Below are 26,373 nucleotides of genomic sequence, written 5' to 3' on the forward strand. Positions count from 1 at the left end.
CTAAGCATCGATAAAAATTAGGATACAATATCTGGAAAATATTAAACAGATAGAAGCTAACGGGTCCAATATAATTTTGTGGGATCATTAGTTAGTAGATTTTAATCGATTTAAAATTCTAAATAGAATTATTTGTTATTGAATTACAGATTCATTTTTTCAGAGATATTATTATTCTTTCTAAGTACTATTTAAAATCCAGATTTACTGGTTTAACTAGATGATAACCCGCGCTCTGCGCGGAATGATTTTTTAAAAATATGTTGTATTTAAATATTATAAATAGTATACTTTGCTATGAATAACTTTTTTTTTTTACATTTGAATCTTAGGAGTGGACACTCGGGTACCATTTGGTTCGGTTCAATTTGGCTTGGTTCGGTTTGTTCTGATCTTTGCGAGTTCGATTTAATTCGAATCTTTGCGGGTTTGGTTTGAGTTTGTATTATGATAACTACTTGAACTTTAAAAACAAAATAAAATTCATATATACTTTAAATATCTCAAAATCTAAAAATAAAAATAATATATAACATATAATTTGAATAATGTATGCCAAAATACTTAAACTTAAAATATAATTTGGTTTACCTTAAATATTTGGATATGAAATAAATAGATATTTTAAGTAATTTTGGTATTTTGAGTATCCTTTAACTATTTTAAACATGTACTTTTAACTATTTATATATATTTTTAAGTACTTTGGACAACCTAAAAATATCTTATATATTTTGTATATTCTTTAAATATTAAATTTAAAAATAATTAATATATTTAAGTATATAAATATGGTTCGAATATATTCGGATACCCGAAATATTTTGTTTCGGATCCGATTCCATTATGGTTCTCTAGATACCAAAATTTTGAACCCGTTCGGATATCTAACCAATTTTGATTAAAGTTCATTACTACCTTTCGGATTATATTTGGTACGATTTTTTGGATTCAGATTTTTTGCCCAAACCTATATTTTTTATTATAACAAAATTTTAAACGAAATTGATGATGATTCGTATTGATTTTGGGTATGGAATCATTTTTAGGCCAAAATACATTCTTCTATGTACGTGGCCCATCTAGTTAAGGAAAACAATGGACTGAACTAAAGAAAACATTACCATTTCAGATTTTTAATTGATACTTTCAAATTATTCATTTTCGGTATTGTGACGAAGAGAAAGGGGGTAAAGGTTACGAAAGCAAATTTGTTATGCAATCTATATTCTCGCTAGGTGATTTCAATAGTTTCTAAATAAATCTTTGTTGTATCGACCGAGATTTAGTAATTTATAGACGTTTTAAAAAATTCAAAATATAACATATAAGAAAAAAATCTAATTTTTTATTATATGGTTAATGTGATTGTTTAATTTATTTTAAAAATATAAACTTTCAAATATGAGAGAATCTCGTAATAAATAAATTGTATTAAGTTGTTATCGATTATTTGGTGTGCAAGTCAAGTTAGTATGAATAATATCTTGTTAAGAATCTTGTAGATAAGGATTATATTTTTGAAATATTTGCTGAATAATATCTTTGTAATTTTCTTGTAGATAAGGATTATATTTTCGAAATTAGTAGTTACAAATATTTTTTAAATAAATAATACATGTAATTCCTAACTTATACTCTATTTTTTTTAAAAAAATAGATTTTTATAAATAGATATCATATTTTGGCACTTTTGATTTATATTATTGAAGTTTATATAATGACATGTATCTCTAAGTCTCTAATTCATGTGTTCATAATGGCATGTATCTCTAAGCCTAATACAAAATCAATCAACTTAGAGCCAAGTAACATATATACAAAATGAGGTGTAAAAAAAGTTATCATATCTAATCTATTATAGAAGCAAAGAGGAACCAAACATATACATGTTCAGTATAGAGAAAATTATATGATGTTGATAAGAGAAAATTATAAATCAACTTAGAGCAAAGTTTAATCTATAGTAAAAGAGGTCCAAGTGAGAGTTATTGAATTGCTAATATAATTGTAAATATACAATCGGTATAGTTTAATAGAGTAGATAGAACATAATTCAATAGAACATAATTAGTTTGGTTGTTATAATATAATAGATTGTTGGTTTAATTTAAGTTATCTTGTTTTATTTTTATTGTATAATTAATTGTAACTAACAGGATATGGTCCATAAATTATGTAACACACTAACAAACTTGAAACAGTCCAAAATTTAAATGACAACTTCAATGGTAGATAAATTTAGGACTCTATTTTAATAGAGTAGATGATTAATATCTGATTTTTAAAAATATTAACTTTTAATGGATATGAAACAAATTAAATTACAAATAGAAAGAATAATAATTTGGATAAATCTTTAGTCTGGTTGATAGTGATCATGGAGATATGCATGTCTGGTTGGTAATTTAAATTACATATAGAAAATAATACTAACTAAATAAAGATTTTAGTGTGATTGGTAATAATCATGGAGATCTGCATGTCATCGGTATGTCGATGAAAATGGTCTTTTGGATAATTTGTTATGCTTTAGCGGCTATCGAATTGATGTTTTCTTTAGGTGGATGAATTGGATTCTTTTCTTTAGAGTTAGGAACCTCATATTTATAGTAGAAGTTGTGGCTCTTTAGATAATAGTATGAGTATGAAATATTTATTGTCTTTAGATAATAGAATATTTTTATTTTCTTTTGAAAATAATCATAGATATTAGAATATTTCCATATTCAAGAAGATTTAGGAAAATTCGTTGTTATCTAAAATGATTACCTTTATCTTAAGAAATATTTTCATTTATCTTTACGCAAGAAAAATCGTTTCATTCGAAAACCAGAAGCTAGAGACAGTATTTATTCATGTGTCTGCTCATAACCAGTGGACAGTTCAAAGATTATTTTATTCTCAACATTAGTTACCAGTCACTATAAAATGAATGACAAAAATTATCGTTGATCGCTATCGCCAGCGACCGCCAAACGAATATGATATAAAACGAACATATAGTCCAACAAAAATATCAAGCTACGATTACCAAAAAAAAAAAAATATACCAAGCTACATATAAAGCTTAAGTCATATATGAGATAGGCAGATACGACTCTGGCCTCTACTTAGTAACGTGCAAGTGTTTTATGACATACAATGTTTTACTGGTAATCTATTAGATATAATATAACACATGACAAAATATAGATAAAAATACTAGAAGTATCACATAATATATATTTGAAAGTTTTAAGTTTAATACTTTAGAAGTAACATATGTTTTCAATATTTTTGTGTGTAAACGTATGTTTCTATCTAAAGATGAAATCTCCACTAATGTTTTTCTATCTATGTTCAACAAAATAATATATTATTGAAAAATATGATAATAGCTAAAAGTGAAACTAATTCCCACATACAACATTTTATGTTGCTCAAAATTAGGTAAGGACGTTCAGATATATGTTTCGACTTGGATTTGGGTATTTTGGATTTTTGGATATTTGGAGTCTAGAACCCGTTCAGATAACTTTAGTCTAGGTTCGGTTATTTGGGTTGGGTTTGTATACCTAGATTTTGAAAAAAAAATCAAATTCTTAATTGCTCAAATTTCTTATATTTTAAAATATAATTTTAACTCTATAAAATTTATAATAAGTTGAACGATTAATATGTTTGGAGATACAACTTTAAAAATAGAAAGACACAAATATGGTTGTTGTTTTAAAATTTTGGATGCAACTTTTGTTAATGTATAAAATAAGAAACTTGACATGCATTTTAAGTGAGTAGCACACTTTGTCCCTATATGTATATTTTGATATTTTCTGATCTTGAGCCATATACATCATCAATATAAATATTTTGAATAAAATGAGAGAAGTATGAATATATGGTTAAGTATACAATGTTCGATTATCTTCGAATATCCATTCGGTTCGAATATTCATTGTTTGGGTTCATATATCCGATTTCTCCTAACTCAATATTTGTTTGGATATTTTCTACTTTAGTTCGAATCTCAGTTCAAATTTTTTGGATCGAATTTAGGTATGTGTTCCGGTATCGGGTAAAATGTCCCAGTCTACCAAAAATCATCAAACCCCAAATAACTTTAAAATCACAAGCTAGTTATGCTTATGAAAGGTATTATAAATTTATAGAAAAAGCAGTTAACAATATTTATAATTCATTCTTAAACGTTTAAAACTTTCTTATACACCTAAAGTTTGTAGGATGTTTGGAAATCTCAAACTGTAACTATATTTTCTTCTTTTTTTGGATATATTAACAAAATATTGAAGCAACTAATCGTATATATTTATATATTACCCAAAACTGCCTCTGACATTGTTCCTTGAAGTAATCGATAGATATGTTGCTCCAAAGTTCCAAAACACACCGTGTTCTTGTTTTTTAGTAAATGGAGTTGTACGATGATCTAGAGATTCTTGCAAGCGACACTTGAAAATGCGGATTGCTCTTTGAAAGTTGTGCCATCCCACCAGTCTGAATAAAGCCCATAACATATGTTTTGAATTACCAAACCCAAGGGAAATCAGACCAGGAGAACGTATAATAAAGTCGTCATAAAAGTTGAAATATGATAATTAGAGAGGACCATAAACTTGTCTGCCGCACCTAAATTGTCAAGTGTCAAGACCCATGCCTTTTTATACACAAAAAGAAAAGATTCTGTGATAATATACAACTCATTTCTATTACATTTTAATACACCAACTTCATAACAATATTTTCTAAAAGTTCGTTGACTTTTGAACGTCTATATCTATTTTACAACACAATTAGATATAAAACTAATATGTAACCGTACAATCGCTCGTTCAGAAGTTGTTTCGCAAAACGTTGATTCTCATATTGTTTTACAAAAGTCATTTCAGACAAAACTACTTCATGAAAGTTGTTTGTAAAACACGATAAAAACAGTATTGCCAACATTAATTTTGGGTAACTTTCTAGTTAAAGTGCGACATGCGTGGATTTAGTTGCTCAACATTTTCGGCTCGTAAACTTTTACAAATTGTTTTATTATTTACTTACAGTTTTGGCGGTTGATGCGGACTTTGATCCCAACAATTTTTTGAGAAATTCTTTAAGGTGGTATTAGATTTTTTATATCATAAATGTATGGAATAAATCCTAAATATATCACGTCAAAATAAACAAAATTTTACATTTATACATCTAGGTTTAACTAATCTTAGACTTATAGTTTAGATTTGAATAAATTAATAATACTTCAAATTTAACAGTAGTTTCATAAATAATTTTTGGATTTGAAAATAAAATTTTTGAAGAATTATTTTTTGAAAACTAAAATATTTTTTTTTAAAAAAAATTGAATTCAAAAACATTTTATTTAAAAATAATAATTGTTATTTACTTAATTATTTATATTTATATATCTATAAAATAACGATAAATGATCTTTTATCTTTTTAATGAACATCTTTTGATTATTCGTTCTTGTGTGTTCTTTTAGTAAAAAAATCTAGTTTACTATCTTCGGAGAGAATTGCCTTTTTTGTGTGATTTTTTGGTTATTTACCCTATTAAAAGATTAATATTTTAGCTTTTGAAGTTGGTGATTTTTGGCTATTTACCCTATTAAAATAAATCAATATGTAAATATTCATGTTATCGAAATTTCTAGATAAATGTATTTTTTTTCAATATAAAATACGACACTTTTTGAATTATTTTGTTACAGGGTGAAAACAATTTTCTTAGAACTATTCTCACCACACATCAGTTATCTTTTTTTTTTTACTTCTGCTTTAATATGCAGGTGTTTATCTGATACCACAACCAATTAAACGATTATAAATATGATTTTTTAAATACGTTGTTTCGTTGATGTTTATGTGATAAATATGAAGAGAATATTATGGATTACTTATTATAAAAAAATCATTGATTATTGTGTGACAAATATGAAGAGAATATTATGGAATACTCATTCTAAAAATTCACTTGTGTGACAAATATGAAGAGAATGTTATGGATTTACTTATTCTAAAAATTCATGGATTACTGTGTGACAAATATGAAGAGAATGTTATGAAACGTGTGCATATTATATATATGTGTGCTGAGTAAATGAGAGTAAGAAAGACGTGACAAGCCACCCAATAAAACAAAAGAAAGAAAGAAAGCGAAATAGAAACAAGAGTCACCCGCAAAAAGATGTCACGGCTCGAGAATGATCGTCCGCTTCTAACCGAGAGAATCTACGAGGAGCTCCACGCAGAAGAAGAAGAAGAAGAGACGGCGTACGACGAGGCGGAGAAAGTCCACATCGCGAGTGACGACGAGAGAGACCTCGAGCACGGCGTGGGATGCGGCGGCGCACCGCCGTTCTCCTGGAGGAAGCTATGGCTGTTCACCGGACCCGGGTTCTTAATGAGCATTGCGTTTCTCGATCCGGGAAACCTCGAAGGAGATCTCCAAGCCGGTGCCATCGCGGGGTACTCGCTTCTCTGGCTGCTTATGTGGGCGACGGCGATGGGTCTTTTGGTTCAGCTTTTATCGGCGAGGCTCGGCGTCGCGACGGGTCGCCACTTGGCGGAGCTTTGCCGCGAGGAGTATCCGACTTGGGCGGGTATGGTTTTGTGGGTTATGGCTGAGTTGGCTTTGATCGGATCTGATATTCAGGAAGTCATTGGAAGTGCCATCGCTATCCAGATTCTGACCAATGGGATCTTCCCTCTCTGGGCTGGTGTCGTTATTACAGCTCTCGACTGGTAATTAACATTTAAAGTTTTAACCTTTTCTCATTTATCGTCAAAATTGAGATTATGTACTTTTGTGTCTCCTTGTGTCCTTTTGACCATTCTCTGTGTCTCCTCTCCTTTTTACTTCTGCTATATAATAACGTCTCATTTAACTGTTGACCATTAGCTTTTAGTTCAAACTTAGAAACTTTTTGTCGTTATGTGTAGCTGATTCAATCTATGTATACTTTGGAGCATCAAAGGTTATGCTTAAGCTACTAATTGACTATTCTCCTTGTGCCATTGATTCATAAGTGTGTGTTTTTGGTTACAGTTTCGTCTTCTTGTTCCTTGAGAACTACGGAATCAGGAAACTCGAGGCGGTGTTTGCGGTTCTAATCGGAACAATGGCGGTGGCATTCGCTTGGATGTTCGGTCAAGCCAAGCCAAGTGGCTCCGAGCTTCTCGTTGGTTAGGCTTTCTTCACTCTCGTTATCCACTAGAATCCTCACTTCACTTGTAAGTTCTAAAAGAAGTGTACTTTCTCTCTTCTTGCAGGCATATTGGTACCGAAGCTAAGCTCAAGAACAATACAAAAAGCAGTCGGAGTCGTGGGCTGCATTATAATGCCACACAACGTGTTCCTCCACTCGGCTCTCGTCCAATCCCGAGAAGTCGACAAGCGGCAGAAGCACAGAGTCCAAGAAGCTATAAACTACTACACGATCGAATCCACCATCGCTCTCGCCGTCTCCTTCATGATCAACCTCTTCGTCACGACGGTATTCGCCAAAGGCTTCTACAACACCGACCAGGCCGACAGCATCGGCCTGGTCAACGCGGGACAGTACCTCCAGGACAAGTACGGAGGCGGGGTGTTCCCGATACTGTACATCTGGGGGATAGGGCTGCTAGCCGCTGGGCAGAGCAGCACCATCACGGGCACCTACGCGGGGCAGTTCATCATGGGAGGGTTTCTCAATTTCAAGATGAAGAAGTGGCTGAGGGCTTTGATCACGCGTAGCTGCGCGATCATTCCGACCATCATCGTTGCTCTGGTGTTTGATTCGTCTGAAGCTACTTTGGATGTTTTGAACGAGTGGCTTAACGTGCTTCAGTCCATGCAGATCCCGTTCGCGCTCATTCCGTTGCTGTGTTTGGTCTCCAAGGAACAGATCATGGGTAGTTTCAAAATCGGTCCTTTGTATCAGACAGTCGCTTGGCTTGTTGCCGCGCTTGTGATAATGATAAACGGTTATCTGTTGCTTGAGTTCTTCTCCTCCGAGGTTAGTGGCGTCGTCTATACCGGTTTCGTGACTGTGTTCACGGCTTCGTATGGTGCATTCATAGTCTACCTTATTGCTCGTGGCATTAATTTCACTCCGTGGCGGGCTAAATCAGAGTCTAGTTGATGAGAATGGGGGGACCAAACCAAACAATGTAACTCTATTTTGTTTTTCGAGCAGTAGGATAATTGCGTTTGCTTGGCTTATTATGTTTTTGTATTATATGTATCATATAATAAGAAGTTCTTGGTTTTGTGAAAGAAAGCTCTTCAATGAGAGAATTAGTAAAGATCATTTCACCATCTGTTGTTGTTGTTGGTATTTATAATAATAAAGCTTACTCACATCTAAAGGTTTGTTCAACTTGAGGATTACCACCACACTTATTCTCATTGAAACTTGACATCCACGTGGAGTAAGAAATTGTTTTTAAAAATGGACTCTGATATCAGATTATTAATAGATCTAATTCAAAGTGATTTAATAGTACTAGACTACTAGTTAACAGATTTTGAGAATTTTTTTGTTGTTGTTGTTGTTGAATAGAGATAGGTTAATGAAGATTGAGAAAGGAAAGTATGTTGTCCCATTTAAGGCAAATATTAAATGCATTCTCTCATATGAGAGAACTGAATTAGGGAATGGAGATGGAATCATACTTGATCCTATTATGTTGTGGATAAAATCGAATAGGCCTACTAGATTGGTAATAGTATAGCATAGGTGACCAGTACAATAATTGAACACAATGAAACCGTATGAAAAGAATTAAAATTAATTTTTTTCTAAAAAAAAGATAAGTAAATATTGCAAATGTACAGAAACGTTCAAACTTGTATCAAATCCAGACCAGAACCAAAGTGACAAACTGTCTTGTATTTTTTTTTTTTTAAAGTGAAGGGGCGAGCTGACACCAATAATAAGATATAGCTTAACAAAAAAAAAAACAATTACAGAGAGGAGAAGAAGAAGATTTGCGCTAGAGAGGGAAGAAGATCGATCGAGACATAGATCTTCATCTTCGTCACGTGCACGTACGTCCTTCTTCTCTCTCTCTCTCTTTAGTTTCGATCTCTCTACTTTTAGGGTTTCTAATTTTCCCCTTTTCCCCCTCTCTCTCTCGCTCTCCGTCAAAGCTCTTTCCTTTCGGTAGACCCATTCATCAAATTCGTGTTGCCCTTTTAATCGAATCTAAAGTTATTGTTTTTGTTTGATTTGTTTTTTTTTTGTTCAGGGTGGGAGGAAATGGGAACCTCAGCTCTCGTCGACAGTATCTCCTCTTTTCTCAACCTCTCGTCTTCGAGACACATCGATTTAGACCCATTCGAAAAGTACTACAAGCGAGTCGAAGAGCTGCTCATAGTCCTGAAACCCGTAGCGGATGCTGCATCTATCAACTCCCATCTCGTTTCCGAGGAAAGAATCGGCAAATCGTTTGATGACCTGACTCAGGACGTTGATCACTCCATTGATCTCTTCAGAAGCTGGCACGCTTTCTCCAGCAAAGTCTACTTCGTAAGTTCTAATGTGGAGTTTGAACAATGCATTGATTAACAACTTGTATAACCTTTATAGTATAGTTGCTTTAAGACCATGATTAACCCCAGTCTCTTAACTGGGGATCTTAGCTTCAGCTGGTTCTTAGATTTTATTAGATTTTAACTAAAAAAAGTTAAGAACCGTCTCTTAAATAAAAGATATAAGAGCCGTGGTTAATCATGCTCGCTTTGGTTGATGAAGTTATCTTTTTACAATTATAGGTTCTTCAAATCGAATCTTTAATACCAAAGATGCGAGAAACTATTGTGGATACTTTCCATTTCCTCATGTCTTTTGAGAGCAACCTACCTGATGAGCTCAGTCCACCTTCCCTCGAGGTACCTTCTCTTTAGGAGTCTTGCATTTACATTAGCAATTGACCAATGGGGGTTAATTTACAATTTTTTGATAATTGCAGAAATGTCTAGAGAAGGTTAAGCAGCTTAGTTACGAAGAAATATCTTCTGTCATTGACGGTGCTCTAAGGGATCAGAGAGATGGGGCTGGACCCACCCCCGAGGTCCTGGTGAGAATTGGAGAGAACACTGGCCTGAGATCAAACCAGGAGATTCTGATCGAAGCTGTTGCTCTCGAGAGGCAGAAAGAGATCGCTGAGCAGTCTGAGAACAATTCAGAAGTCGAGTTCCTTGACCAGTTGATTGTCATCGTTAACCGGATGCACGAGCGTCTTCTTCTGATCAAACAGACGCAGACGTCTAGCGTCGCCATCCTTGCCGACTTCTTTTGCCCTCTGTCCCTTGAGGTAATGACTGATCCGGTGATTGTGTCGTCAGGACAGACGTACGAGAAGGCCTTCATCAAGAGATGGATTGATTTGGGTTTGAAAGTTTGTCCCAAGACTCGGCAGACTCTGACTCACACGACTCTGATACCTAACTACACTGTGAAAGCCTTGATCGCTAACTGGTGTGAGACAAATGATGTCAAGCTGCCTGATCCCAACAAGTCAACGAGTTTAAACGAGCTGTCTCCTCTTTTATCATGTACAGACTCTGTTCCCAGTGTTAGCAACAAGTCAAATGATTGGGATGCTTCTACAGGTGAGGCCGGGAAGCCCTCATCCTCCAACCTTCATCCTTCTCCCTCTCCTTCACGTTCTGCTTCTGCATTGGACACTTCTTCACTACATGATTATGAAGTCAGGTCTAACGACTCTCGAGAAATGAAGACAGATGCACCGGGAAGGTCATCTGTGTCTTCAACAACACGAGGCTCAGTGGAAAACGGACAAACATCTGAGAATCACCACCATCTCAGGTCCCCTTCCGCCGCAAGCTCAGTTTCTAACGAGGACTCTCCAAGAGCAGAAGCGAACGAGAACTCAGAAGAGTCACCTCACGCCACACCTTACAGCAGCGATGCTTCAGGAGAAATCAGATCAGGTCCCCTCGCTGCAGCAACCACTTCAGCAGCAGCACCTCCTCAGCGAGACCTCTCCGATTTCTCCCCGAAGTTTATGGATAGACGCAGCCGTGGCCAGTTTTGGCGTCGTCCTTCGGAGAGGCTCGGCTCGAGGATTGTTTCAGCGCCTTCGAATGAGACGAGGCGTGAACTCATCGAGGTCGAAAACCAAGTTAAGAAGCTTGTGGAGGAGTTGAAAAGCAGTTCGTTGGATGTTCAGAGACAAGCAACAGCTGAGATAAGGCTGCTAGCTAAGCACAACATGGATAACAGGATAGTGATAGGGAACTCTGGAGCAATCGTCTTGTTAGTTGAGCTACTTCACTCAACAGACTCAGCTACACAGGAGAACGCTGTGACGGCTCTTCTAAACTTGTCCATCAACGACAACAACAAGAGTCTAATCGCTCAAGCTGGTGCTATCGAGCCGCTCATCCACGTGCTCCAGAACGGTAGCTCTGAAGCAAAGGAGAACGCAGCAGCTACACTCTTCAGCCTCTCTGTTATAGAAGAGCTCAAGATTAAGATAGGTCAGTCTGGGGCAATAGGGCCTCTTGTGGATCTTCTAGGTAACGGTACCCCTCGGGGTAAGAAAGACGCTGCTACTGCGTTGTTTAACCTGTCGATACATCAGGAGAACAAGGGGACGATTGTGCAGTCTGGGGCTGTGAGGTATCTTATTGATCTGATGGATCCGGCGGCTGGGATGGTGGATAAAGCGGTTGCTGTTTTGGCTAACCTAGCTACGATCCCTGAAGGGAGAAACGCTATTGGACAAGAAGGTGGGATTGGTCTTCTTGTGGAGGTGGTTGAGTTGGGTTCAGCTAGAGGGAAAGAGAACGCAGCGGCGGCTCTGCTTCAGCTTTCGACCAACAGTGGGAGGTTCTGCAACATGGTTCTTCAAGAAGGAGCTGTTCCTCCCCTCGTTGCTCTCTCACAGTCTGGTACTCCAAGGGCCAGAGAAAAGGTACATTCATTATAAAAGATTTCATGTTCCTCGTTGATGTTGTTCTAATGTTTTTGGAGGATGTTGTAACTTGTCAGGCACAGGCATTGCTCAGTTACTTCAGGAACCAACGGCATGGAAATGCAGGGCGTGGCTGATGATGATGATGATGGGTAGATATTGGTTCCTCGGTGCCTGTTTTGTGTTTGTCATTCTTACTGAAGTAGTGATTTTGTACAAAAGAGGTTTCGTCTGCAAATAATTATATACCCAAGTTTTTTCTTGATTATCTGCATTCTTTGATTTTCGATTGATACTCCCCAGGAATAAAACTTTGATTTGGAATTAGAAGTTTTTTCTTATTTGTAAGTTTCTGAAGTAAACAATGTAGCTGTTAATGTGAATTGAGTGAGTATTTTAACCATTAATAGACTTTGTTTTGTGGTCCATTTGAAAAGTATGCATCTTTGTTTCTTATGTCAAATCTAGTTATTACTTTTTACATAAGAGAAAAGCAGAAGTGTTTGTTGACAATGAGATAACAACAGATTTGTCGGTCGACCAATGAAGAGATCGGATCCATTGCTAAATCGATCGTTACGGACGAAATTTGGCAGAATATGGGGGTTCCGTGACACGACTACTCTAGTAAAAACCTAAACACAAAACACCATAAATGACTACACCATACCAAAACTAAGAATGGGCAAAATATCAGTTTAATTTGTTTTATTTCCATTCGTTTTGATTTGATCCTAAAAACTGAAAATCTATAATTATGTGGAGGAAAACAAATATCAAAACTCAGTACCCCCAGCAAATCATAAGAGCTACCTGCAGTGATGCATTTTTACATGAGTTTCAATTAAAGATATAGATTTTATCCGGATATCTAAATTGTTAAAGATTGATACACACGAAAAAGGAAAATGGATTTATTTGTACACGTAAAAACCCAAATTGTATATCAAATGCTGATAAATTATGTGAGCAGCTAGGTAAAACATATTTAGAAAAAAAATCAAGAGAGCTGTTGAAACATAAAAGCATAATAAACCAAAAATTTATTAGTAGGCCAGCGCGAGAAGAGCCCATGCCGTTGTTGCCACAGCTCCCACAACCACATTTGGCATCACAGTTGTTCTTTCTACACCACTCTGCATTCATCAAAAACAATCCGTTTCAATTTTTTTTAAAAAATACAACCTAACCAGAAAACACATTTTCATTTTATAAGCATTTGTAGTAAATATAATTTCCACAAGATCGTTACGGATTAATTTTAAAAGAAGTATTTAAAAGCATACATCACATTAATGTTACCTGATCGTCGGTGGTATCGGGAGCGAAAGCATCACTTGGTCCAGGAGCTTCCGCGGACGGTTCAGGCGGGCTTAGAAGCTCAGGAGCTGGAGCTGGAGCCGGCGCGTTCTTGTGCTTCTTTGTCTTTTTAGTCTTCTTATGTTTGCTCGGAGCTGGAGCCGGGGCATGGGCTGACGGCGCAGCCACTGGAGCCGAAGGAGAATCAGTTTCCGGTGAAGGGGTTGGAGTAGAATCAGCCTCCGGTGAAAGAGCCGGTGGAGAGACCTTAGGTGTAGGAGAGGGCTCAGGTGTTTGAGAAGGAGGAGACGTCATTGGCACGGAAGAGGAAGGAGCCTCAATGGAGGAAGGGGAAGCTGCTGGAGTCTTCGCGGGAGCCAAAGCAGAGGATTTAGGAGCCTTGATGGAAGGGCTTGCTGCTGGAGCCCTCGCCGGAGCTGCTGTGGGAGTGGATATCGGCGACGGAGAAGCAGGAGAAATGGCGGGAGCTGTGGATATCGGCGACGGAGAGGCAGGAGAAATGGCGGGAGCTGTGGATATCGGCGACGGAGAGGCAGTAGAAATGGCGGGAGCTGTAGATATGGGCGACGGAGAAGCAGGAGAAATGGCGGGAGCTGTGGATATCGGCGACGGAGAGGCAGTAGAAATGGCGGGAGCTGTTGATATCGGCGACAGAGAAGCAGGAGAAATGGCGGGAGCTGTGGATATAGGCTTTTGAGGAGGAGATATAGAAGGAGAACTGGTCGGAGAAACTGCCGGAGATTGGCCATCAACGTCACCGGCGAAGAAAGTGACGATTAGTGTAACCGTTAAGAGAAATTTGAGATCCATAATTAAGAAATTAGTTGAGAGAAAGAAGGGTTTAGACAAGACTAAGTGAGTAAGTGAAGATAAAAGCTAACTTCTGTGCATCTGTATTTATAGATTAAGAGATCTGGACCGCTGATGTAATAGAAGGGACCCACGGTTATTATTAGCCGTTGGAGCAGAGTGTTAAATGTTCTTTATTGTGAATTTGAAAGGCCATGTCTGGGGGCCCAGGATATGCTGTTATTTCTCAGTTTTGTAAAAAGGGTTCTTGTATAGTTACACACTTACACGAACCGAATGTGGAAGTTGGAAGCTAGGAGGATGGACAGTTGCAATGATCGACTACGGCTAATGGGCATCAACCATATATATACAAAGAAAAAACAGAATTTACAATCATCTCTACTCACAGAACACCATGTCCTTGCACGACAGTTTTGATACCAGTTGTAACACTCCCCAACCACCTACGGTCGTTAGGCTCCCGTATTTATTCTCTTGGTCCGTCAGTCTCACTCCGTGCAATGTTTTTCGGAAAATACGAAAACTTATTTATCGACTATAAAATCACTACATGCGTTTAAAAAGGTGATCACATTTTGTGCCAAGGCGCAAGACACACTGTGGTGATGGCTCCACCGCCATGGAACCCCGAGACAAGCCTAGTTCCCCCAAACATAAGGCAGTGGCTTCAAAGACGATGCAAAGACAGCACCATGGAGACGGTATGTTAAACAACACTAAACTAAGTAGCAACAAAAACCAAACATCAAAATACTCACAAAACATAGATCTAACGGTGTTTTGCTTAAATTTAGAGTACTATCTATTCTTCTCTAGTCTCATAGGTTCTTCTTCTTATTATAACTTCTTTACATAACACCAATACTCATGCTTGTTACATAACAAGACAATAATACATAGTTAACATTAACTTTCAAGTGATCACCTTGGCGTAAGGCACAAGGCACACACTTCATCGCCATGGAGTGCTATGCGCCATTTTAAACACAGATCACCACAATTATTCACAAAATATCATAAATCACTTTTCGAGAAGTCAAATATCCTTTGACGATTTCAGCTTAGCTACAACTAATTCTAAAAATATTTATGCACAAATAACCGAAAAATAAATGCATCTTCAAGATATAGATAACTAATTCTCATAAGTTGATGTACATACACCACAATATGCCATGTTGATGGCCCCAATTATCCGGATCGTAAGGATCCAACTAATTTTGGAAGCCAGAAACAAAAATAGATTGCTTAATCCTCTCATAATACACAGATTAAACCTAGGGAACCGAACTTCTACATAACAACTGGACCAACACCACGTTGGTAATACGCCATGTTACACCTACTTACTACCTATCGTCATTTTTAGCCTATTTTTGAGTTATGGTTCTTGTCCTTTCTGCATGTTGTTGTTTATTGCTTTCTTCCTTTTTACCAATTGATTAGCATATTTATGTCTAATCGTCGACCACACATGTTCTTAGTTTTCAATTTTCTCTAAAATGCAACTTTGCCATCAGCAGGGGTGCCGCTCTTGTCTTCTGCTCTCTTTTCATTTGTCAACGTCTTATGCTCTAATCCTCGAAGGCTCGAACACATTCAAATCATGAAGTCCAATTAAATTTTCATAAATCTTAATATATAGCAGAAAGTATTGATCTTCATTGTGTGAATATGTATGACATGTCCAGATTTCATGAGTAATGTTTTCTGAAATTTTCAGGGTAAAAATTCAATGGTAGCTACCCAACAATTATTATACTATATGTTTAGTTGAAAGATATATGTAAACAAAAATCCTACTATGTGTAAAATATATGCAAATTCCGTCAACCATTTTAAGATTTGAATTAAGAAGGGTCCCCAATGTTTGCTAAAATGCATAAACGAATGGATCCCCCCACCTACATGCTTTTGCAAGTGTCATACTTGCACTAATCTCCATTTCAGCACTAACGATCTAAGATGAGATGGAATGTGCATTCAAGCTTCGTCCTCCTGCAGCCACTTTCCCCTGCCATCCTTGGAAAATTTTGGATTTTGAATGCTTAATGAAAATGTAACTATAAAATTATGAAAATATGCAACTAAGTACATGAACGATAAGGACCATCTACAATGTATTCTACTAGGATATTACAATTATAAGAAATATTATATAGATAGTCTGACAACCGACAATACTACCTTTCTTATGAAGATCTACGTCTATATGCATCACGAGAACCATTCTATGAAGATTCACGTCTGGCCGAGTTTACTTGCATCATGTTGAAGATCTATTATAAGTCTTTCCTCCATATTCTGCATAATTGTTTAATAAATCTTTTTTTTTCCGAAAATTGAAACATGGATCTCCTGGTGTAGAAGCATTAATGAACTCTTACCCAAACCACTGGACTAACGGAGCTTCCACTACAATGTATTCCTCTATTTCTTTAAAAGAGATATTATTAAGTAATTCATTTTTTCAATGTGTTTCTCTAAAAAATAATTTCTCAAAATATCACATTTTTATTTTATAATAAATATCTTTTATATTTGAAAGTTGAAAATTAACTCTATTTACTTTTAACTTTTGCAAAATTTTCATAAAAATGTTACTTTGTTTAAACTATTTTTTTAAATACTGTTATGTAAATAAAAAAGTGTAATTTTATTTTATGAAACTATATTTTCCTTAAAAAATATTTATTTTAGCTTTAACTATAAAAGTAAAATTTAAGAGACTATTTTAAAAATAAAAATATAACAATAATTGAAGAATGATATTTTTACATTTATATTTAGGATAAAAATAACAATTTGTATTTTAAAGGAAGTAGAAATATCCTGGAACATGTTTTCTTCTATCATAACATTTAAAGGTGGAAATAACAGTGGACTGGGAATGCTTTACGATAGTATTTCATATCAAAGCAATAAAAGTAACAACCCATGAGCATTCTTACATGCAGCGTGGATCTTAGGCTAAGATAGATAATGATGGTCATAAAAGCAGCTCCAATGGTTGGTCGTTGGAGGAGCTTTAAAATTAAAAAATAAAAGATAAATGGAGTGATTAGTTGGGCTGTACCTATAGAAAATTTACTTTAGAATTTAGTCTGTAGAATTTTTTGATTTAACTTTAAAGGATATAGCTTTAAAATTTCCTACAGTTAAAAAGATGGAGTTTTAGAAAATAAGATTTTTACAACCATTTTTTATATGTTTTTGTTGTAACTTTAGTTTTTTTTGTTGTAGTTTTAAAAACTAAGATAAAGCATGATTGGTAATATTTAAGGTTGTTGATGAAAATTAAAGCTAAAGTCACTTCCTACAACCCAACCAATCACCCTCAAAATGATAAAAACACAAAATAGAAAGTGTAAAAGTTTATAAATCCAGACTTTAAGAACTGATTGTAAAACAAAAAGAACATGTCACGGCCTGTGTTCGATAGGGGTACACATAGATTTTGAGAAAAATTCAAAAAATTTAACAATACTGTTTTAATACATATTTGAATCATGTAATAAAATATGATGAAGTTCAAAGAGGTTTGGAACCTTTGTTGTCTCCGTTTCTCTAGGGAATAGCAATTTTATAGTGGTTAGTCTAATGATTTAGGGAGTATTTGCAGTTTTGCTAAATTAATGGATAAAAAATTAGAACGATGTCCATGTACCATGAAAAGAAGTTTATCATAAATTAATACAAATGTGTAATGTGGTTATAAATTTTAAAACGAATTAAAAGATTATAGACTTCATATATAGAGCATTTATCGAAAACACACTATTTTCGTAGGAGGGGGAGGGTACACATAGATTTTGAGAAAAATTCAAAAAATTTGAGAATACTGTTTTAATACATATTTGAATCATGTAATAAAATATGATGAAGTTCAAAGAGGTTTGGAACCTTTGTTGTCTCCGTTTCTCTAAGGAATATCAATTTTATAGTGGTTAGTCCAATGATTTATGGAGTATTTACAGTTTTGCTAAATTAATTGATAAAAAATTAGAACGATGTCCATGTACCATGAAAAGGAGTTTATCATAAATTAATACAAATGTATAATGTGGTTATAAAATTTAAAATGAATTAAAAGAATATAGGCTTCATATATAGAGCATTTACCGAAAACTCACTATTTTCGTAGGGGGGGGGGTACATATAGATTTTGAGAAAAATTAAATTTTTTTGACAATACTGTTTTAATGCATAGTTGAATCATGTAATAACATATGATGAATTTCAAAAAGGTTTGGAACCTTTGTTGTCTCCGTTTCTCTAGGGAATAGCAATTTAATAGTGGTTAGTCCAATGATTTAGGGAGTATTTGCAGTTTTGCTAAATTAATGGATAAAAAATTAGAACGATGTCCATGTACCATGAAAAGAAGTTTATCATAAATTAATACAAATGTATAATGTGGTTATAAATTTTAAAACGAATTAAAAGAATATAGGCTTCATATATAGAGCATTTACCGAAAACTCACTATTTTCGTAGGGGGGTACACATAGATTTTGAGAAAAATTCAAAACATTTGAGAATACTGTTTTAATACATATTTGAATCATGTAATAAAATATGATGAAGTTCAATGAGGTTTGGAACCTTTGTTGTCTCCGTTTCTCCAGGGAATAGCAATTTTATAGTGGTTAGTCCAATGATTTAGGGAGTATTTACAGTTTTGCTAAATTAATTGATAAAAAATTAGAACGATGTCCATGTACCATGAAAAGGAGTTTATCATAAATTAATACAAATGTATAATGTGGTTATAAATTTTAAAACGAATTAAAAGATTATAGGCTACATATATAGAGCATTTACCGAAAACTCACTATTTTCGTAGAGGGGTACACATAGATTTTGAGAAAAATTCAAAAAATTTGAGAATACTGTTTTAGTACATATTTGAATCATGTAATAATATATGATGAAGTTCAAAAAGGTTTGGAACCTTTGTTGTCTCCGTTTCTCTAGGGAATATCAATTTTATAGTGGTTAGTCTAATGATTTAGGGAGTATTTGCAGTTTTGCTAAATTAATGGAAAAAAATTAGAACGATGTCCATGTAACATGAAAAGGAGTTTATCATAAATTAATACAAATGTATAATGTGGTTATAAATTTTAAAACGAATTAAAAGATAATAGGCTACATATATAGATCATTTACCGAAAACTCACTATTTTCGTATGGGGGTACACATAGATTTTGAGAAAAATTCAAAAAATTTGACAATACTGTTTTAATGCATAGTTGAATCATGTAATAACATATGATGAATTTCAAAGAGGTTTGGAACCTTTGTTGTCTCCGTTTCTCTAGGGAATAGCAATTTTATAGTGGTTAGTCTAATGATTTAGGGAGTATTTGCAGTTTTGCTAAATTAATAGATAAAAAATTAGAACGATGTCCATGTACCATGAAAAGAAGTTTATCATAAATTAATACAAATGTGTAATGTGGTTATAAATTTTAAAACGAATTAAAATATTATAGGCTTCATATATAGAGCATTTACCGAAAACTCACTATTTTCGTAGGGGGGTACACATAGATTTTGAAAAAAATTCAAAAAAATTGAAAATACTGTTTTAATACATATTTGAATCATGTAATAAAATATGATGAAGTTCAAAGAGGTTTGGAACCTTTGTTGTCTCCGTTTCTCTAAGGAATATCAATTTTATAGTGGTTAGTCCAATGATTTAGGGAGTATTTACAGTTTTGCTAAATTAATTGATAAAAAATTAGAACGATGTCCATGTACCATGAAAAGGAGTTTATCATAAATTAATACAAATGTATAATGTGGTTATAAATTTTAAAATGAATTAAAAGAATATAGGCTTCATATATAGAGCATTTACCGAAAACTCACTATTTTCGTAGGGGGGAGGGTACATATAGATTTTGAGAAAAATTAAATTTTTTTGACAATACTGTTTTAATGCATAGTTGAATCATGTAATAACATATGATGAATTTCAAAGAGGTTTGGAACCTTTGTTGTCTCCGTTTCTCTAGGGAATAGCAATTTAATAGTGGTTAGTCCAATGATTTAGGGAGTATTTGCAGTTTTGCTAAATTAATGGATAAAAAATTAGAACGATGTCCATGTACCATGAAAAGAAGTTTATCATAAATTAATACAAATGTATAATGTGGTTATAAATTTTAAAACGAATTAAAAGAATATAGGCTTCATATATAGAGCATTTACCGAAAACTCACTATTTTCGTAGGGGGGTACACATAGATTTTGAGAAAAATTCAAAACATTTGAGAATACTGTTTTAATACATATTTGAATCATGTAATAAAATATGATGAAGTTCAATGAGGTTTGGAACCTTTGTTGTCTCTGTTTTTCCAGGGAATAGCAATTTTATAGTGGTTAGTCCAATGATTTAGGGAGTATTTACAGTTTTGCTAAATTAATTGATAAAAAATTAGAACGATGTCCATGTACCATGAAATGGAGTTTATCATAAATTAATACAAATGTATAATGTGGTTATAAATTTTAAAACAAATTAAAAGATTATAGGCTACATATATAGAGCATTTACCGAAAACTCACTATTTTCGTAGAGGGGTACACATAGATTTTGAGAAAAATTCAAAAAATTTGAGAATACTGTTTTAGTACATATTTGAATCATGTAATAATATATGATGAAGTTCAAAAAGGTTTGGAACCTTTGTTGTCTCCGTTTCTCTAGGGAATATCAATTTTATAGTGGTTAGTCTAATGATTTAGGGAGTATTTGCAGTTTTGCTAAATTAATGGAAAAAAATTAGAACGATGTCCATGTACCATGAAAAGGAGTTTATCATAAATTAATACAAATGTATAATGTGGTTATAAATTTTAAAACGAATTAAAAGATTATAGGCTTCATATATAGATCATTTACCGAAAACTCACTATTTTCGTAGGGGGTACACATAGATTTTGAGAAAAATTCAAAAAATTTGACAATACTGTTTTAATGCATAGTTGAATCATGTAATAACATATGATGAATTTCAAAGAGGTTTGGAACCTTTGTTGTCTCCGTTTCTCTAGGGAATAGCAATTTTATAGTGGTTAGTCTAATGATTTAGGGAGTATTTGCAGTTTTGCTAAATTAATGGATAAAAAATTAGAACGATGTCCATGTACCATGAAAAGAAGTTTATCATAAATTAATACAAATGTATAATGTGGTTATAAATTTTAAAACGAATTAAAAGATTATAGGCTTCATATATAGAGCATTTATCGAAAACTCACTATTTTCGTAGGGGGGGTACACATAGATTTTGAGAAAAATTCAAAAAATTTGAGAATACTGTTTTAATACATATTTGAATCATGTAATAAAATATGATGAAGTTCAAAGAGGTTTGGAACCTTTGTTGTCTCCGTTTCTCTAAGGAATAGCAATTTTATAGTGGTTAGTCCAATGATTTAGGGAGTATTTACAGTTTTGCTAAATTAATTGATAAAAAATTAGAACGATGTCCATGTACCATGAAAAGGAGTTTATCATAAATTAATACAAATGTATAATGTGGTTATAAATTTTAAAACGAATTAAAAGATTATAGGCTTCATATATAGAGCATTTACCGAAAACTCACTATTTTCGTAGGGGGGGGTACACATAGATTTTGAGAAAAATTCAAAAAATTTGACAATACTGTTTTAATGCATAGTTGAATCATGTAATAACATATGATGAATTTCAAAGAGGTTTGGAACCTTTGTTGTCTCCGTTTCTCTAGGGAATAGCAATTTTATAGTGGTTAGTCCAATGATTTAGGGAGTATTTGCAGTTTTGCTAAATTAATGGATAAAAAATTAGAACGATGTCCATGTACCATGAAAAGAAGTTTATCATAAATTAATACAAATGTATAATGTGGTTATAAATTTTAAAACGAATTAAAAGATTATAGGCTTCATATATAGAGCATTTACCGAAAACTCACTATTTTCGTAGGGGGGTACACATAGATTTTGAGAAAAATTCAAAAAATTTGAGAATACTGTTTTAATACATATTTGAATCATGTAATAAAATATGATGAAGTTCAAAGAGGTTTGGAACCTTTGTTGTCTCCGTTTCTCTAGGGAATAGCAATTTTATAGTGGTTAGTCCAATGATTTAGGGAGTATTTACAGTTTTGCTAAATTAATTGATAAAAAATTAGAACGATGTCCATGTACCATGAAAAAGAGTTTATCATAAATTAATACAAATGTATAATGTGGTTATAAATTTTAAAACGAATTAAAAGATTATAGGCTTCATATATAGAGCATTTACCGAAAACTCACTATTTTCGTAGAGGGTACACATAGATTTTGAGAAAAATTCAAAAAATTTGAGAATACTGTTTTAGTACATATTTGAATCATGTAATAATATATGATGAAGTTCAAAAAGGTTTGGAACCTTTGTTGTCTCCGTTTCTCTAGGGAATATCAATTTTATAGTGGTTAGTCCAATGATTTAGGGAGTATTTGCAGTTTTGCTAAATTAATGGAAAAAAATTAGAACGATGTCCATGTACATGAAAAGGAGTTTATCATAAATTAATACAAATGTATAATGTGGTTATAAATTTTAAAACGAATTAAAAGATAATAGGCTACATATATAGATCATTTACCGAAAACTCACTATTTTCGTATGGGGGTACACATAGATTTTGAGAAAAATTCAAAAAATTTGACAATACTGTTTTAATGCATAGTTGAATCATGTAATAACATATGATGAATTTCAAAGAGGTTTGGAACCTTTGTTGTCTCCGTTTCTCTAGGGAATAGCAATTTAATAGTGGTTAGTCCAATGATTTAGGGAGTATTTGCAGTTTTGCTAAATTAATGGATAAAAAATTAAAACGATGTCCATGTACCATGAAAAGAAGTTTATCATAAATTAATACAAATGTATAATGTGGTTATAAATTTTAAAACGAATTAAAAGATTATAGGCTTCATATATAGAGCATTTACCGAAAACTCACTATTTTCGTAGGGGGGTACACATAGATTTTGAGAAAAATTCAAAACATTTGAGAATACTGTTTTAATACATATTTGAATAATAAAATATGATGAAGTTCAAAGAGGTTTGGAACCTTTGTTGTCTCCGTTTCTCCAAGGAATAGCAATTTTATAGTGGTTAGTCCAATGATTTAGGGAGTATTTACAGTTTTGCTAAATTAATTGATAAAAAATTAGAACGATGTCCATGTACCATGAAAAGAAGTTTATCATAAATTAATACAAATTTATAATGTGGTTATAAATTTTAAAACGAATTAAAAGATTATAGGCTTCATATATAGAGCATTTACCGAAAACTCACTATTTTCGTAGGTGGGGTACACATAGATTTTGAGAAAAATTCAAAAAATTTGAGAATACTGTTTTATACATATTTGAATCATGTAATAAAATATGATGAAGTTCAAAGAGGTTTATAACCTTTGTTGTCTCCGTTTCTCTAGGAATAGCAATTTTATAGTGGTTAGTCCAATGATTTAGGGAGTATTTGCAGTTTTGCTAAATTAATTGTTTAAAAATTAGAACGATTTTCATGTACCATGAAAAGGAGTTTATCATAAATTAATACAAATTTATAATGTGGTTATAAATTTTAAAACGAATTAAAAGATTATAGGCTTCATATATAGAGCATTTACCGAAAACTCACTATTTTCATGGGGGGTACACAAAGATTTTGAGAAAAATTCAAAAATTTGACAATACTGTTTTAATACATAGTTGAATCATGTTATAACATATGATGAAGTTCAAAGAGGTTTGGAACCTTTGTTGTCTCCGTTTCTCTAGGGAATAGCAATTTTATAGAGGTTAGTCCAATGATTTAGGGAGTATTTGCAGTTTTGCTAAATTAATGGATAAAAAATTAGAACGATGTCCATGTACCATGAAAAGAAGTTTATCATACATTAATACAAAGGTATAATGTGGTTTTAAATTTTAAAACAAATTAAAGATTATAGGCTTATATATAGAGCATTTACCGAAAACTCACTATTTTCGTAGGGGGTTCACATAGATTTTGAGAAAAATTCAAAAAAATTTGAGAATACTGTTTTAATACATATTTGAATCATGTAATAACATATGATGAAGTTCAAAGAGGTTTGGAACCTTTGTTGTCTCCGTTTCTCTAGGGAATAGCAATTTTATAGTGGTTAGTCAATGATTTAGGGAGTATTTGCAGTTTTGCTAAATTAATTATAAAAATTAGAACGATGCATGTACCATGAAAGAAGTTTATCATACATTAATACAAAGGTATAATGTGGTTTTAAATTTTAAAACAAATTTAAAATATTATAGGCTTTATATAGAGCATTTACCGAAAACTCACTATTTTCGTAGGGGTACACATAGATTTTGAGAAAAATTCAAAAAATTTGAGAATACTGTTTTAATACATATTTGAATCATGTAATAACATATGATGAAGTTCAAAGAGGTTTGGAACCTTTGTTGTCTCCGTTTCTCTAGGAATAGCAATTTTATAGTGGTTAGTCCAATGATTTAGGGAGTATTTGCAGTTTTGCTAAATTAATGGATAAAAATTAGAACGATGTCCATGTACCATGAAAAGAAGTTTATCATAAATTAATACAAATGTATAATGTGGTTATAAATTTTAAACAAATTTAAAAGATTATAGGCTTCATATATAGAGCATTTACCGAAAACTCACTATTTTCGTAGGGGGGTACACATAGATTTTGAGAAAAATTCAAAAAATTTGAGAATACTGTTTTAATACATATATGAATCATGGAATAACATATGATGAAGTTCAAAGAGGTTTGGAACCTTTGTTGTCTCCGTTTCTCTAGGGAATAGCAATTTTATAGTGGTTAGTCCAATGATTTAGGGAGTATTTACAGTTTTGCTAAATTAATTGATAAAAAATTAGAACGATGTCCATGTACCATGAAAAGAAGTTTATCATAAATTAATACAAATTAATAATGTGGTTATAAATTTTAAAACGAATTAAACGATTATAGGCTTCATATATTGAGCATTTACTGAAAACTCACTATTTTCGTAGGGGGGTACATATAGATTTTGAGAAAAATTCAAACAAATTTTACAATACTGTTTTAATGCATATTTGAATCATTTAATAACATATGATGAAGTTCAAAGAGGTTTGGAACCTTTGTTGTCTCCGTTTCTCTAGGGAATAGCAATTTTATAGTGGTTAGTCCAATGATTTAGGAGTATTTGCAGTTTTGCTAAATTAATGGATAAAAAATTAGAACGATGTCCATGTACCATGAAAAGAAGTTTATCATACATTAATACAAAGGTATAATGTGGTTTTAAATTTTAAAACAATTTAAAAGATTATAGGCTTCATATATAGAGCATTTACCGAAAACTCACTATTTTCGTAGGGGGGTAACATAGATTTGAGAAAAAATTCAAAATTTGAGAATACTGTTTTAATACATATATGAATCATGTAATAACATATGATGAAGTTCAAAGGTTTGGAACCTTTGTTGTCTCCGTTTCTCAGGGAATAGCAATTTTATAGTGGTTAGTCCAATGATTTAGGGAGTATTTACAGTTTTGCTAAATTAATTGATAAAAATTAGAACGATGTCCATGTACCATGAAAAGAAGTTTATCATAAATTAATACAAATGTATAATGTGGTTATAAATTTTAAAACGAATTAAAAGATTATAGGCTTCATATATAGAGCATTTACCGAAAACTCACTATTTTCGTAGGGGGGTACATATAGATTTTGAGAAAAATTCAAAAAATTTGACAATACTGTTTTAATGCATATTTGAATCATTTAATAACATATGATGAAGTTCAAAGAGGTTTGGAACCTTTGTTGTCTCCGTTTCTCTAGGGAATAACAATTTTATAGTGGTTAGTCCAATGATTTAGGGAGTATTTGCAGTTTTGCTAAATTAATGGATAAAAAATTAGAACGATGTCCATGTACCATAAAAGAGAGTTTATCATAAATTAATACAAATGTATAATGTTGTTATAAATTTTAAAACGAATTAAAAGATTATAGGCTTCATATATAGATCATTTACCGAAAACTCACTATTTTCGTAAGGGGGTACACATAGATTTTGAGAAAAATACAAAAAATTTGACAATACTGTTTTAATGCATAATTGAATCATTTAATAACATATGATGAATTTCAAAGAGGTTTGGAACCTTTGTTGTCTCCGTTCTCTAGGGAATAGCAATTTTATAGTGGTTAGT

At 33.0% G+C, this 26,373-nt stretch overlaps 3 protein-coding genes across 3 annotated transcripts; 2 read left to right on the forward strand and 1 right to left on the reverse strand.

Annotated features, from left to right (window-relative positions):
• Window positions 1-235: 235 nt before the first annotated feature.
• Window positions 236-8,352, forward strand: LOC103842427 (metal transporter Nramp3). The gene is made up of 3 exons (XM_009119049.3): window positions 236-6,752; window positions 7,057-7,193; window positions 7,281-8,352. Exons 1-3 carry the CDS (start codon window positions 6,196-6,198, stop codon window positions 8,132-8,134), a joined length of 1,548 nt encoding a protein of 515 aa, XP_009117297.1. The 5' UTR covers window positions 236-6,195; the 3' UTR covers window positions 8,135-8,352.
• A 482-nt stretch (window positions 8,353-8,834) lies between these two features.
• On the forward strand, window positions 8,835-12,361 carry LOC103842428 (U-box domain-containing protein 4). Its single transcript, XM_009119050.3, has 5 exons — window positions 8,835-9,042; window positions 9,243-9,523; window positions 9,769-9,885; window positions 9,966-11,936; window positions 12,014-12,361. Exons 2-5 carry the CDS (start codon window positions 9,254-9,256, stop codon window positions 12,071-12,073), a joined length of 2,418 nt encoding a protein of 805 aa, XP_009117298.1. The 5' UTR covers window positions 8,835-9,042; window positions 9,243-9,253; the 3' UTR covers window positions 12,074-12,361.
• A 417-nt stretch (window positions 12,362-12,778) lies between these two features.
• Window positions 12,779-14,290, reverse strand: LOC103842429 (lysine-rich arabinogalactan protein 17). Its single transcript, XM_009119051.3, has 2 exons — window positions 13,239-14,290; window positions 12,779-13,072 (listed from the first exon to the last, which is right to left on the reverse strand). The coding sequence occupies exons 1-2, from the start codon at window positions 14,064-14,066 to the stop codon at window positions 12,983-12,985; spliced, it is 918 nt and encodes a 305-aa protein (XP_009117299.2). The 5' UTR covers window positions 14,067-14,290; the 3' UTR covers window positions 12,779-12,982.
• Window positions 14,291-26,373: the final 12,083 nt, after the last annotated feature.

The sequence above is a fragment of the Brassica rapa genome, chromosome A09, assembly GCF_000309985.2.
Source record: "Brassica rapa cultivar Chiifu-401-42 chromosome A09, CAAS_Brap_v3.01, whole genome shotgun sequence".
Taxonomy (NCBI): Eukaryota; Viridiplantae; Streptophyta; class Magnoliopsida; order Brassicales; family Brassicaceae; genus Brassica; species Brassica rapa.

Bases quoted from the DNA above. Each gene is read 5' to 3' on its own strand.
- LOC103842427 (XM_009119049.3), top strand. From the start codon at position 6,196: ATGTCACGGCTCGAGAATGATCGTCCGCTTCTAACCGAGAGAATCTAC. The intron at 6,753-7,056 runs GTAATTAACATT...TTTTGGTTACAG, and splicing joins GTTATTACAGCTCTCGACTG to TTTCGTCTTCTTGTTCCTTG. The intron at 7,194-7,280 runs GTTAGGCTTTCT...CTCTTCTTGCAG, and splicing joins TGGCTCCGAGCTTCTCGTTG to GCATATTGGTACCGAAGCTA.
- LOC103842428 (XM_009119050.3), top strand. From the start codon at position 9,254: ATGGGAACCTCAGCTCTCGTCGACAGTATCTCCTCTTTTCTCAACCTC. The intron at 9,524-9,768 runs GTAAGTTCTAAT...TTACAATTATAG, and splicing joins TCTCCAGCAAAGTCTACTTC to GTTCTTCAAATCGAATCTTT. The intron at 9,886-9,965 runs GTACCTTCTCTT...TGATAATTGCAG, and splicing joins TCAGTCCACCTTCCCTCGAG to AAATGTCTAGAGAAGGTTAA.
- LOC103842429 (XM_009119051.3), bottom strand. From the start codon at position 14,066: ATGGATCTCAAATTTCTCTTAACGGTTACACTAATCGTCACTTTCTTC. The intron at 13,073-13,238 runs GTAACATTAATG...TGATGAATGCAG, and splicing joins CCGATACCACCGACGATCAG to AGTGGTGTAGAAAGAACAAC.